The sequence below is a fragment of the Delphinus delphis genome, chromosome 4, assembly GCF_949987515.2.
Source record: "Delphinus delphis chromosome 4, mDelDel1.2, whole genome shotgun sequence".
Classification (NCBI taxonomy): Eukaryota; Metazoa; Chordata; class Mammalia; order Artiodactyla; family Delphinidae; genus Delphinus; species Delphinus delphis.
In genome coordinates, this window is record NC_082686.1 from 102,986,956 (window position 1) to 103,001,973 (window position 15,018).

The window sequence follows — 15,018 nt, forward strand, 5'->3', positions numbered from 1 at the left end:
TTGCTCATTTGTCCTCAGGAAAAAAAGGGAAGCAGGGGAAGATCATGTTTGTGGGCCTGGCAGACACATCTCAGACTCATCACCCTGTGTGACAGATCAGATGAAGCAGGAGCAAGACCAAGGCTACCTGCCCTGCTGTCTTCTGACTGCTGATGTTGCCTTAATCACCGAGCCGATGCAATTTCCTGCTGCTAACCCTCGCTATGGTCCACTGGGAGGTCTCATTTGTCACTGTCATTACCTTTCAGATCAGCAAAACATCCGTCTTTAGTTGGGCCTTCCTTCAATGCCTTGTTCAGGTATATAGGAAGCTCATGGTCAGCAATGGCAATCCAGGACAGTGGTCCTCAGTGCCTCAATATGAAGGTGGATTCATGCACTTTGATATACTAACTCTATCAACAGTAATTTTGAGGAGAGGGTGAACCTCAGTCTCATTTCAAAGGAGTAACACTTTATTTTTATATATCCTTTAGAGAACATATTCTTTGTATTTTTTTAATAACTCGCATATTCTATGGAAAGACCTTGATTAAATGTATAGCTCCAGGGCTTCCCTGGTGGCGCAGTGGTTAAGAGTCCGCCTGCTGATGCAAGGGACGCGGGTTCGTGCCCCGGTCTAGGAAGATCCCACATGCCGCGGAGCGGCTGCGCTTGTGAGCCATGGACGCTGGGCCTGCGCGTGCGGAGCCTGTGCTCCACAACGGGAGAGGCCGCGACAGTGAGAGGTCCGCGTACCGCAAAAAAATGTATAGCTCCAATTCCACCAACGCTCTCACCTCTGTTACTACCCTGAACCCAAATCAGTCCTCTTCCCCCTCCACTCAGCTGAAAAACTGAAACATACCTGACCCCAAAAAGGAATCTGAACCATATGCAAAATGCACCCTCTCACATTTGACTTGAATAGAACTGGCTTTCTTATCTGACAAACGTCTGTCTAGCATTCACTATGTGCCAGACACAGTTCTAAGAGTTTTGCAAATATAAACTCATTTATGACACCAGAATCTCATTTTATGGATGAGGAAATGGAGGCACAGATAGACTAAGCATCTTGCCCAAGGTCACATGGCTAGTAAATGAAACTCTAACCCAGTGCATCCCATTCCTGAGTCCATGCACTTAATCAATCACTACAGTCAGACAATAGGAGGTCTTTGGACCTAAAGGCCAGGCCCAAAGCTTCCAGTAGTGTTCTGACAACATTACTTAATTACCTAATCAATTCTTTCAGCCCTGGCTCAGAACAAAGGAGAGGGGTATGTGTAGGTGTGGGTGTGGGTATGTGGCGGGGGGTGCACATGTGTGAGTGCACAGTGAACAAATAGTCCACAAAACTGTGCCTCTACCACTGTCTCTCACATTTTCCATCTCATGGTCACCAGTTGGGTCTCCAGAAGCAAATGTTCAGAGAGAATCTGAGGCACAAGATGTTTATCAACCACTGTGAAGGGAAGGGAAAGGAGGCAGAACTGAGCAGGGAAGAGCCCAACTGTAAGGAAGGCCCAGCAAAGCCTCAGTCAGGCAGCAGAGAGTCTGGAGCACATATGGGTCATCCAGGTAACCACCAAGGGCTGAGGCAGCTGGGCCTTTGTTCACCCACCTTGCTCGGTTATCAGTCTGGGGCTGCCCCACGAAGGGCAGCCTCAAAAGAGGCAGCTCTGTAGCCAAGGCAGACCTTGAAGGAGCACAGTCCCTCAGGAGGGCATCTAGACTTTCCTTGAAGGAGGTCTGGGTGGCGCAACTCCACATGTACCAAACCAAAATCCTACACAATCTGTGACCCTATTGCCTCTCTGACCTCACCCCCCGCTTCCTGCAGTCTCACTGGTCTTCTTGCCAAGCAAGCCCCTACCTGAGGGATTTTGTCCTTGTGTTCCCGCTGCTTGCTCTCATGTCCACATGATTCGCTCTTTTGGCTTCTTCATATCTTAGCTCAAATATTACATCTCAGTGAAGCGTTTTCTGAACACTATTTTAAATCTCTCTCACCACCCCCCAACCCTACTCTGATACCCCCAATCCTTCTTCCTGCCATATTTCTCTCCATATCATTTATCATCTTCTGACATAATATATAGTTGGTGGCTTACATATTTTTAATTCTTTCTCTTCATAAGCACTATGAAGACAGAGGATGTTTTCCCCTGTTGTGCTCACTGATTTATCCTCAGTACCAAGAACAGTGCCTGGCACACAGTAACCCTAAGGCAATGAATGACTACACAGAGAGTAAAAGAAGGAAGCTTCTGTCTCCTCAGCACCCTCCACAAGCTCAGGACAAGAGAGATGCCTTCCATGCATTTCCTACCTTAGAGGCAAGGAACCCTGAACATGCAAATCTCTCATGTCATCTCTATTAGACACAAGGTAATTCTTATACTTCAAGCAACAATAAATATGCTTTAATTCTAGTTCCTAGAACAATCAAGCACTACTAAATTTTCCCACCAAACTCACATGGATTATTCACTAGGCTGATCCGAGCGCCCAACTACACACTCCATTATCAGTAAACCCCATCGGTTCCAACTGCAGTTTTGCATGAAACCCATTCTTGTATCCCCTGCTGAAATATCAGTGGATTCTTGTCCCCTTCTCATTCCCTTTCCCACTTGGGGTGATAGCATTGAGAAACTGAGCTACTACCATTCTTTTTCCCATTATATCAATACCAGGTCTTACCAGTTAAGCTTTTTAGTAAACACTGCTTTGCTCCATTGGTTAAGAGGGCGGGTTCATGATATCTACAAAACAGAAACAGACACACAGACATAGAGAACAGATTTGTGGTTGCCAAGGGGGAGGGAGTGGGGGAGGGAAGGAGTGGGAGTTTGGCATTAGCAGATGCAAACTGTTATATATAGGGTGGATAAACAAGGTCCTACTGTATAGCACTGGGAAGTATATTCAGTATCCTGTGATAAACCCTAATGGAAAAGAATATGTATATGTGTAAGTGAATCACTTTGCTGTACAGAAGAAATTAACACAACATTGTAAATCAACTCTACTTCAATAAAATTTTTTAAAAAGAGTGTGGGTTCCTGGCTCCCCCACCTACCAGAAGGGTGTCCTTTGGCACATTGCCTAATAACCCCATGCCTCATTCTCCTCACGTGATCTATCACTTAAGGCACTTTAGACACATAAAGCTCAGGGCCTGGCACATTGTTGGGACCTAGGAAATAGCAGTTTCTATGACTCCATAATTCTCTCTCTCCTGCCTGCCCCACCCCCATCTTTGTCACTGGTAACTGCGTTGCTCTCAATTCTTCCTTCTCCCTAAGTCCTTCTTCCAAGTTTTACAGCATCCTGAAATCTTAAAGTCTTACAGTCTTCTTGCCTTATTTTAAAATCTTTTTGTAAGTGGCTTCACAGATATAGAATATAGTAATTCCCAGGACTCAGGATGACCCATTTGGGGCTGGGTTAAGTGATAAAGATGGATTAGACGCCCACTCAAAAGGAGCATCATCGCCAGCAACAGGAGACACGTTCCCCTTCCATACTTGTAAGTTCCTCATTGCAACCCCGTGGAACCGGCCAGTAGTCCCCTGTCCCCACAGGAAAAAAAAATTCTGTAGCTCTTTGAAACACAATGAAACATAAAACATGGCATTTCATGAAGCCAGTTTCTTAATTATGGAATCTAAGAAGTCACAGTTTTAGTTACTTTGCAACTAGACTAGTAGTTTGTCATGGTTGTTTTACATTAAGATGGAAACCAAAAGCAAGATAACCTGTGAGCATCACCTTGTAGAGAGATTTACAACCACCACAGCAGCTTGGACCCCATCAATCTTCATTCACTGAATTAATGTGCTGGTGCTGGGGAAAGGGCAATAAACAGATAAAAATCCTTGGAGTCCTGGAACTTACTTCCTAGTGGGAAGACAGAAAATAAAGATCAGTAAGGGAAATATATATTAGATGTGGTGAGTGCTGTGGAGAAAAAAGCAAGGATGAGAGGATGAGAGGCAGGACATGGGAATGCAATTTAAAATTTAAAATCAAGTAGTCAAAGACCTTACTGAAGAGGTGATATTTAAATAAAGGCTCTAGAGAGAGGAAGGGGCCAGTCATGCAGTTACCTGGGATAAGAGCCATTTAGGTAGAATGGCACGTGCAAAGCCCTAGCCCTAAGTGGAAATATGTGAGTGAATTTGAGAAATAGCATTGAGGGCAATGCCCAGAGTGAGCGTGGAGGAGATGGCAGAGTCAGAGGGAAAGCAGGGGCCCGATCACACGGGGCCTTTCCGGTCATAGTAAGGATTCAGCTTCTACTCCCGATGAGATAGGAGCTTCAAGAGGCTTTGAGCAGAGGAGTAAGGTGATCTAACTTCCTTTCTAACAGGATTGCTTTGATTAAAGGAGTTGGAGACAGAAACAGGAGATACTGCCTTTAGACCCAAGCAAGAGGGGCCCCTGCCCTGGGCCCCATGTTGTACGGGGTCCTGCATAAAACAAACTCACAACATGTACATTTATGATAGTACCCAGGGCATCCTTCTTAGTGATCAGGCTCAATTCCAGCACAGAACAGCCTGCAGTCGTAAATATGTATTCCCATGACTACCACGTTTTAGACCCTTTTAGACTCTTCTCCACACCTCTTGCCACATGTGCAGCAAACAAAAGGTGACTGCCCCCAAATGCCATCAAGGCTGCAAACATGGGAGCTGGACACTGCTTAGGAACGTGGGGAGGATTTGAGAAGTGGATGTGCCTAATTAAGAGAAGTACGACTTCACTTACTTACTTCCTCTTGGAGAGCATAAGTGCCATAGATAACAACATATTATGTCTCAGTTGTGCTGAGAGTCCATTTCCTTGCTTCTCTTTGTGTTCCAATTCAGCATTCTTGAGATATTCACGAATGGCCCAGGGTTTGCAATGGTTGCATACTTAATGGCTAGAAATATTAAACAATTCATCTCTCTCTAAATTTGTATTTATGCAGGTCCAAACAAAATTCATGCTGGAGCTAAATTCTAGAATATTGTTTCAAGAGATGACGAAAATGGCAATATAAGTGATCATAGTTTATAGGATGAAATTTAAATATTTTGAAATATTGTTTACAATAGTGGTAATATATCATCTGCAACCCCAGTTACAATACTTGAACATGATATGTAGAAGTTGTGGTTCTTATTGCTAGTTCAGATGAGCAAAGTTTCTCCAAACTGAATTGAAATTAATATGTTTAATTAATTTTTAAAATACAAGGACTCAACCAGAGTGGTCTAATTTGATAAAACTATCAATAGAACATCAATTACATGGAAATCTTGGTTATGTGGCATATATTTTACTGAAATTAAGTTTTAAAAATAACATCTACAGGATAGACATATAGTAATTCATAACTTAAACTCTTTCTGTACTCATCCAAATATCACCTACCCATTAAGAGAACACCCAGACGCACACAACAGTAATTCAGTCATCTGTTATGTTTTGCTTACTGTTGGTCATATAAAAATCATTAATTGTTTCTTACTTTTTCAACATAAGAGTATACGTTAAAGTAGGAGGATAGAACATATTTTAAATAACTTTGTTAGATTGACTCATAAAGTTCGAATATTTAGATATTTATTATGTTGGGTCCCATTTGTATTTTGGCCCCTTGTATCTTAGGGAAATCCAATTTGGAGGTTACTGTAATAAAAAAATCCTGGCAATAAATGATGGTGGTCTCATCAGGGTATGTCAATGGAGATGTGAGAAGTCATCAAATTCTGAATACTTTCTGAAAGAAGCACCAGAAGGATTCCTGACAGACTGGATTTAAGTGTGAAAGGGAAGAATCAAATGACACAATGTTTTCAGCCTGAGCATCTCCATAAAAAGTTGCCATTATGTGAGCTAGGGCAGGATGTAGGAAGAGCAGCTTGGGGAGACTTTCAGAAGCTTGTTTTGTCATGTTAAGCCTGAGATGTATTTTAACTCTCAGCAGTTTTTTTTTTTTAATACATTTATTTATTTACTTACTTTTGGCTGCATTGGGTCTTCATTGCTGTGCACAGGCTTTCTCTAGTTGCGGCAAGCGGGGGCTACTCTTCGTTGCGGTGCGTGGACTTCTCTTGCAGTAGCTTCTCTTGTTGCAGAGCATGGGCTCTACGTGCACGGGCTTCAGTAGTTGTAGCATGCGGGCTGAGTAGTTGTAGCTCACGGGCTCTAGAGCGCAGGCTCAGTAGTTGTGGCGCACAAGTTTAGTTGCTCCGCGGCATGTGGGATCTTCCCGGACCAGGGATCGAACCCGTGTCCCCTGTTTTGGCAGGTGGATTCTTAACTACTGTACCACCAGGGAAGTCCTCTCAGCAGTTTAATACTCTGGGGAGGCATTCAGGGGAGAGGTCAGGATATGCAACAGTCACTAGGGTAGGAGCAGGATATGGGTTGCATTCAAATCCTTGGGATGCAAGAGATCCACTTTTGTTTTTGGGCTTTCAACGAGACGGAAGACATGGTATAGTTTAAAGAAGGGACATTGTTGTGCCACTTCACCCTTGTAGCAGAGAGTGGCGTACAGAACCCAGAAGTCACCTCCCAAAGCCATCCCAAAGGCTAAGAACTTCCTTAGTTGGGATGCCCTGAGGAAAATTCATAACTAACCACCAACCCTGGATCCTAACCCTAAACTCTTAAGTTCAGACTTCCTATAAAGTGTTTACCACAAACACACATGTAAGACACTGCTGGATATCATAAATCCTCCATGTGAATTGTTCCTCTCTTACTGGCCCTCTGCCCAGCTACCTTTTGCATCACATCCTTTGATGTGGTTTCTCTTCCATCTTCCTAGGTTAGTTGGTCTCAGCCTCCCAAATCCCTCCGACCCAAAGATGGAAAAGGCATAAAGAAAGAAATATATCTATAAGAAAATACAGAGAGACAAAACTCTAAGTTCCTGGAATCTCTTCACTATCCCGTCCTCAAACTGGAAAAGAAAAGTCTAAGTGCAAATATCGCTGTCTTAATCATTTGTGAATTTTTACTCTCCCTGTGACAAATACAAGCAAAGCCACAATTAAAGCAATATTGCAATCTAAATAGAGAAGAATTGCTGAAGCAAGGGCTAAATGTCAAAAGTAAACTTTATCCCAGCCTGCTGGGTAATCTTTGGATGAGAAACTAATGCAACATTTCCAAAATTGGCATCTTACAGAACGCTGTTCCATGGGATGCTGCTTGATGAGTTCTATGCTCAAAATAAATATAGTATCACTGGACAAAACAAAATTAAACAAATTTCTTTTCTGTGGGAATATCAGGGACTACACTAACATGCTCTATGAATCTTTAAAAGGGAGATAGAATATAGCATTTCCAACATTTGTTTGACACAGAACCCACTCTTTGCAGTAGCTCATAATAACAACTTCCAGTAATGGTTTTCCTCTGAACACAGTTTGAGAAGTACTATTCTAATATATATATACATATATATGAAGATCAAAAATAAATTATGTTTTTCAGAGTTTGTTTATCTGGCAGAGCAAGGCCAAAATGTTTCCCATCACTCACTCCCTGACTTGACTCACCAAGATTTGCAAATCTGCATAACTATATGCCTTCATTAAACCAAATTCAATTTAGAGTCAACAAATTCACTTCTTAATAAATGAGGCTGTTGAGTTATTATATATTCACAGCTTTAAATATTCACATTGCAAGTGAATTCCCAAATACCCACCTGTTACAGCAATGTTATCACTGAATAACTAGAATTAATTATTTTAGAGATGATGATAATGAAGCCAAAGAATTTATCCAAATTAAGTGTTCTTCCATGAAGAAAGGGCTGAAACTTTAGATCAATAATGATTTAATTTTACTCTGAAATCTTTGGGGGACATTCAGTTCTTCTAAGCACAATAATTAGATGAATCGCTGGATCTTTGCTATGATGAAGCAATATCTATATCAACTTTCTTTTTACCTTTTACCCAACACACAAGTCCATATAATACAGGTTTTTTATGAGCAAACCCTTACACACTGATTGATCTTAAAAATACTTTAGCTAGTCTTTACTATTCTTTCTGTGTATTCTCCCTGAATTAAACTAACATGGGAATAGTTCTATTTTGTGGGAAGGCAATCCTCCCAACAGAATTAGAAACTTTTGAGAAATACCTACCCATCATATGTCAGCTGTTAGCCTCACATTCACACTGAAAAGAGTTACACACATTTTTATGAGACAGAAAATATTTAGTAAGAATATATTTATTTATTACAAATTTCATTCATATTTTTGTATACAAATATTATTTAAAGGGCTTGAGAAATGCCATTATAATGCTAAATGAAAAAAGCTAGCTACAAAATTAATAGACACATGCTCTCAAATACATATAAATATTTTTTAAAGGTGATGTTCTAAAATAGGAATTATTGACTCTAGGTGATATAATTTTTTCTTAATTTTTCTGTATTATTTTTATAATCATGAAAAGAAGTGAAGCTTACTTTTTTCAATAGCACTACCCAATGTTACCTGACTTATTCCACTAAACCCAAACTACAGTGTTGAAGATACAAGTTTATGGTGAAATGCCAGGGTTTTCCTCTGGGTACAAAAGGAACCCAGTAAAAATGCTATCATCCTCAGCACTGACATACACCCCATTCCAATCTTTTGAAACTTCCAGCCAGACTTGGTCCCCTGCTTTTAATTTCAAGATGATGAGGAGAGAGGCCTGGTCTATTTCATGACCATAGAGCGTTTCTCTGGACTTGAACTGCTTCCTATTCCAGGCCACCAGGCTGATCTGAGCAGGTCGGCCCCTCACGGTGACGTGGTAGGAAAAAACATATGCCCCAGGAATACTACAGTTAAATTTCCCAGTGACAGGGCTGTAGTTCCCTTGGTCGTTATAGAGAACCTTGTCAAACTTGATAGGGGCATTTGGAGGGGGGAAAGGCTTGGATAAAGCAGCACTGAAAGCTGACTGTGGGACTCTGGCCACCTCCCCCTTGGAGCCCTTGAGGCCCCGAGAGCCCTTCTTCCCAATAGACCCTCGGACCCCTTTGCTCCCAAGTTCACCCTTTGGCCCTGCAGGTCCCACAAGACCAGGAGGACCCAACTCTCCCTTTTCTCCTTTAACTCCTGGATCACCTTGGGGCCCAGGCAGCCCGTCTGAACCACTTTTCCCTTCCATTCCAATATCTCCTTTGCTACCTTTTTCTCCTTTCATGCCCTCCTCGCCTTTTTCTCCTTTTCCCCCCCTCTCCCCAGAATCTCCACAGTAGCCCTTATCCCCCATCTCCCCCTTGTCTCCCTTGGCCCCAGGCTCTCCATTCAAGCCTGGTGCACCCACAGCCCCTCGGTCTCCTTTATCTCCTTTGGTACCATTGGCACACGTGTCCCCCTTCGAGCCTTTTTGTCCTTTCACTCCTGCCAGGCCAATATTTCCTCTATCCCCCTTAGGACCAAGTCCACCTGAAATGGAAAAATTAAAATAATGGTTAAGGTTCACATATGGTATGACCATTATGCTATTATTATGCTCACAAAATGAAACAAAACCTCTTAACTGGAGCTGGAAACCTGCTTCTTGCCTGAGCAATGGCCATGCAGAGGAGATTCTTACACTGAGCCATTCAAATCAAGCGACTCCCTCATAAAGGAAAGAGTTAATGCTACTGAGAAGCAACACCTTATATTTAGATCTTATATATCTAGTTTGCCTGTTTGTTTGTTTGTTTGACTTTTAAGATGATGAAGAATATTAGAACTATAGTTGCCCGTTGTGTTCCATTATACTTTGCATTTTGGCCCAACCCAGCTATTCTCCTAAATCTCCATATTGTCCATCCAAACCCAAAATCTTACAGGCAAAACACCTGCAACCCAGAAAGATTTAGAGATCTTTTTCCCAAGGACAGCGAGAAAGAGGTGCAGAGTTCAGATACTTTTACCACTTCCAGACTCCTACACTAGTGCTGATAACACTCCATCCAATCAGTACACTAAATTATTAGAAGATTATTACTAATTGATATTTCCATCTTACCTCCCTGATAACTTTAAATACAAACAGGAAGAAAATTAAGGGCCATACTGCACACGTGACTACACACAGTAGATATACTTTATACACTACCTGGTACTCCAGGTTTTCCTGGGTATCCTGGAACTCCATTTGTTCCTTGCTCCCCACGTTCTCCCTTAAGTCCTAAAATGATACCAAGATTAACTTTTTTCTAACTATATTAGCTATGATATAACAAACACCCATTTCACAACTGTGTCACATTCTAATGCTTCCTTTACCAAAATGTGTAAAGGTAAAACAATATGGAAAAAGAATTTATTGAGTAACATTAGGAATATTTTATTCCAATTGATGGTGAACCATTTAAAGTATATTTGGAGGTAGTGCCAAATCTCTTCAGATTTCAGCTTTTCCCTCAGCATTCTTGTAGCTCTTCAAATCTCTTACAAAACCTATGACATTCTGCCTTACATTATGTATGTCTGTGTTTGTGCTCTTCTTATTACAAATTCTGAACGACAGTTAAAAGGTCCTCTTTTTTTATATCCCTCACAATGTGTGAGAGATCGTACCGTGCACCATATAAGCTAAAACACAGAGCACAACACTCTGCAGTCAGCTAAAACTATTCATGATAAAAACCCACACAGGGGGCTTCCCTGGTGGCGCAGTGGTTGAGAGTCGGCCTGCCGATGCAGGGGACGCGGGTTCGTGCCCCGGTCCGGGAAGATCCCACATGCCGCGGAGCGGCTGGGCCTGTGAGCCATGGCTGCTGAGCCTGCGCTCCACAACAAGAGAGGCCACAGCAGTGGGAGGCCCGTGTACTGCAAAAAACAAACAAACAAACAAAAAAAAACTCACACAGGATAAAAAATATTGTCCTTGATATACATAAAGCACCAAGGAAAAGCTAATTTTCATTTTGTTTGGAAATTTTTTCATATACTCTTTGGGCAATTATAAAGCTGCTGTGAAAATTCATGTTTGAAAAAATAAAAATATCTGGGCTTTTAGATATTTGCCATATTACCACAAAATGGACTTTTACACTGGGCCTGGCCAAAGGCCCATCCTGTTACAGTACAGCCACTCTAGATTTATTTTAATTGTAACTAATAATAGCAAAAATAACAGTAACAATAATACCTAACTCTCATTGAGCACTTACTTTGCACCAGGTAATGTTCCAAGCTCTTAACATGAATTTTTAAATTTCAAACTTTTAGTTTAATATTAATTTTTATTTGATAATAAAACAGCCTCTCATATAACAGGGAGGCTCACATAACAGAGCACATTTCATCAATTGGAATATTTTTCATTTACAAAAGTTTGTAGCATCTCCCATCAAGAAAGGTAGAGCACATATTTTTGTCACCACTTTCATCACAAAAGAAACTGAGGTATGAAAAAGTTTAGCAATCTGTACAGAGTCAAACATAACTGTATATAATATTGATTGGCATCAACTTACCAGCCATATTATTTATGATATAACCAACAAATTTTGTTTCATTTTTTCCAGGGAAAAAGAAACCCTAAGTCAAATTAAAAGTCATGAGAAGAGGGGACTTTTCAAGATGGCGGAGGAGTAGGAGGACATGGAGTTCATCTCTCTCCACAAATGCATCAAGAATACATCTACAGGGCTTCCCTGGTGGCGCAGTGGTTGAGAGTCCGCCTGCCGATGCAGGGGACGCGGGTTCGTGCCCCGGTCCGGGAAGATCCCACATGCCGCGGAGCAGCTGGGCCCATGAGCCATGGCCGCTGAGCCTGCGCGTCCGGAGCCTGTGCTCCGCAATGCGAGAGGCCACAACAGTGAGAGGCCCGTGTACCGTGAAAAAAAAAAAAAAAAAGAATACATCTACAGATGCAACAATTCTCACAGAACACGGGCTGAACACTAGTAGAAGACCTTGGACACCAGAAAGGACAATAAAGATGCCTGCATAACCAGGCAGGATGAAAGAAAGGGAGAAAGAAGAGGAGAGGAAATGGGATGGAACCTGCTCCCCAGTTGGGGAGCTGAAGCAGAAGAGAGGTTCCCACATCTGGGGAAGCCCCCTCACCGACAGAGAAATTGGTTGGGACAGAAGGGAAGCACCTGAGGCTGTCAGAGGAGGGTGGAGCAGCCAGTCTGTGGCAGAGAGCACAGAGTGAGACCTACACAGACAGTCCATGCAACAGCACTGCATGCCCCACACTGGGACATGTGTCCACTGGTGCACACAGCGGTGGGAGCTGGAGCATGGGGATTGGAGTACAAACCCAGCAGGAGTACTATTGTTGGCTGCAAGGAGACAGCCGATGGGGATGGGAGGGAGGAAATATGCAACTGGGAATGCCTGTAGAGGAAACCTGGACTGCCATGGAAGCAAGGCACCACTGTTGAGTGACATGCAGGGGATGCAGCCCCCGCTGCAGCCTCTCTCCCCACGCACCAGCCCCTGCCCATCCCTGCAGGTGCTAGGAGAGGGCCCTGACAGGGCTGGCCCTCGCACACCTGCCACTGGGCACTAGAAAATGCTCACACTAGGCCATATCTCTTGTGCCTGTGGCTGCCACCTCCCTGCACATCTGTCGCCACTGGAGCTCCTGCGACCCAGGCAGCCATACCACCTCCACGCCCTGTCCTCACTGGAGCAGGCCCAAGTGCTCCAGGGCAGCCTAGGGAACAGAATCCTGTGGGTGGCCCACATGCAGAAGTGGGGCTAAAATCACAGCTGAGCCCCAGGGGCAGGGTGACTAAGGAAGAGGAACAAAAATCTTTCCATCAGTTGCACAAGCTACATATTAAGGCCCTGTGATCAGCTTCGCAGACCCTGCATCTATGGATCTGAATGGACAATGAGTGTTCCCACAAATGAAACTGGTCTAGCTCTGGTAGCTGTGGACTTTGGGGGCAAGCACACGCATGAGCTGGGCCAGATCAGAGTCTGACCTGTCCTCACAGTGCCCACAGCAGGTCGAGAGACCAACCTAGAGGCACTAGAGGGCCTACTGGGGAGGTGGAGGTGGGCTGTGGCTCAGAGCAGGGGCTAGCACAATGACAGCTGAGACCCCAGGAAAATATTATTATTATTATTATTATGTTTTGATTTGTTCTGTTGCTGGCTTTGTTTTTTGTAATTATTATTTTTATTTAGTATTTTGGGGGGGTTTAGGTTTGTTTGGTTTTTCTCTGTTTTTTTTCTTTCTTTTTATAATTTTGTTCATTTTTTTGTTTTTATTTTTAATTGTTCTGTTTTTTTCCTTTTCTTTGTTCTATTTTGTTTTTATCTTTTTTCCCTCTTTCTGTTTTTTCTTTTAATCCTTTTTTTAATTGTTTTTGTGTGTCTGTTTTTGTTTGCTTTATTCTTCAGTTTGCATTCTGTTTTAGTTTTTTGTTTTCTGTTTGTGTTAGTTTTGTTTTTAATTGTTTGATTTCATTTTGGGGTTCTGTTTGTCTGGTTGTTCTCTTGGGTTTTGTTTTCTTTGGTTTTGTTTTTGTTTCCTTTTGTGTGTGCATGAGTTTGTTTTCATTTTTGTTTGGTTGGTTTTGCTTTTACCATTTGGAGTTTTGTTTGTTTTTTGGTTTTATTGCTGTTGTTGCTATTTGTTTCTGTATTTGCTATTTCTCTTGGGTTTTGTTTCTCTTTTTGTTTTCTCCCCCCACCCCTTTTTTTCCCTTTATTGCTGTGATGTGTGGCTTGTGGGGTCTTGGTTCCCCAGCCGGGGGTCAGGCCGGAGCCTCGGAGAAGGGAGCACTGAGTCCAGGATGCTGGACTGCCAGAGAATTCCTGACCCCAAGGAATGTTAACTGATGAGACCTCTCCCAGAGGTCTGCATCTTGAATACAAGACATGGCTCTACCCAACTGCCTGCAGGCTCTAGTGCTAGATGCCTCACAGCAAACAACAAGCAAGACAGGAACACAAAACCAACTATCAGCAGACAGGCTGCCTAAAGTTGTGCTAAGCTCACAGACACCCCAAAACACACCACCTGACATGGCCCTGCTCATCAGAGGGACAAGATCCAGCTCCACCCACGAGAACACAGGCACCAGTCCCTCCCACCAGGAAGCCTACACAAGCCACTGGACCAACCTCACCCACCAAGGGCAGACACAAGAAGCAAGAGGAACTATGACACTTCAGCCTGTGGAAAGAAGACCTCAAACACAGTAAGTTAGACAAAATGAGAAGACTGAGAAATATGTTGCAGAAGAAGGAGCAAGGTAAAAACCCACAAGACCAAATAAATGAAGAGGAAATAGGCAGTCTACCTGAAAAAGAATTCAGAGTAATAACAGTAAAGATGATCCAATTCTGTTAAACAGAAATGTTTAACAAGGACCTAGAAGAACTAAAGAACAAACAAACTGTGATGAACAACACAATAACTGAAATTAAAAATAAACTCGAAGGAATCAATAGCAGAATTACTGAGGAAGAAGAACAGATAAGTGACCTGGAAGATACGATGGTGGAAATAACTGCCATGGAGCAAAATAAAGAAAAAAGAAAAAAAAAGAAATGAGAACAGTCTCAGAGACCTCTAGGACAACATTAAAGGCACCAATGTTCAAATTATAGGGATCCCAGAAGAAGTAGAGAAAGTGTCTGAGAAAATATTTGAAGAGATTATAGTAAAAAAACTTCTCTAACATGGGAAAGGAAACAGTCAATCAAGTCCAGAAAGCACAGACAGTCCCATACAGGATAAATCCAAGGAGACACATATCTCTAAGAGGGAAGTTTAAAGTAATACAATCCTACCTCAAGAAACAAGAAAAATCTCAAATAAACAACCTAACCTTACACTTAAAGCAACTAGAGAAAGAAGAACAAAAAAAAAGTTAGTAGAAGGAAATAAATGAAATAGAAACAAAGAAAACAACAGCAAAGATCAATGAAACTAAAAGATGGTTCTTTGAGAAGATAAACCAAATTGATAAAACTTTAGGCAGACTCATCAAGAAAAAAAGGGAGAGGACTCAAATCAATAAAATTAGAAATTG

The 15,018-nt window shown here is 42.3% G+C and overlaps 1 protein-coding gene across 1 annotated transcript in view; it reads right to left on the minus strand.

Moving 5' to 3' along the window:
* Positions 1–8,304: 8,304 nt before the first annotated feature.
* OTOL1 (otolin 1) overlaps positions 8,305–15,018 on the minus strand; it is a 61,909-nt gene continuing 55,195 nt past the window's right edge. The window contains exons 6-7 of the mRNA XM_060010010.1: positions 10,125–10,196; positions 8,305–9,460 (exon numbers count right to left, since the gene is read on the minus strand). Coding sequence (XP_059865993.1) covers positions 8,562–9,460; positions 10,125–10,196 — 971 coding nt within the window. The 3' untranslated portion in view covers positions 8,305–8,561. The remainder of the gene's footprint in view (positions 9,461–10,124; positions 10,197–15,018) is intronic.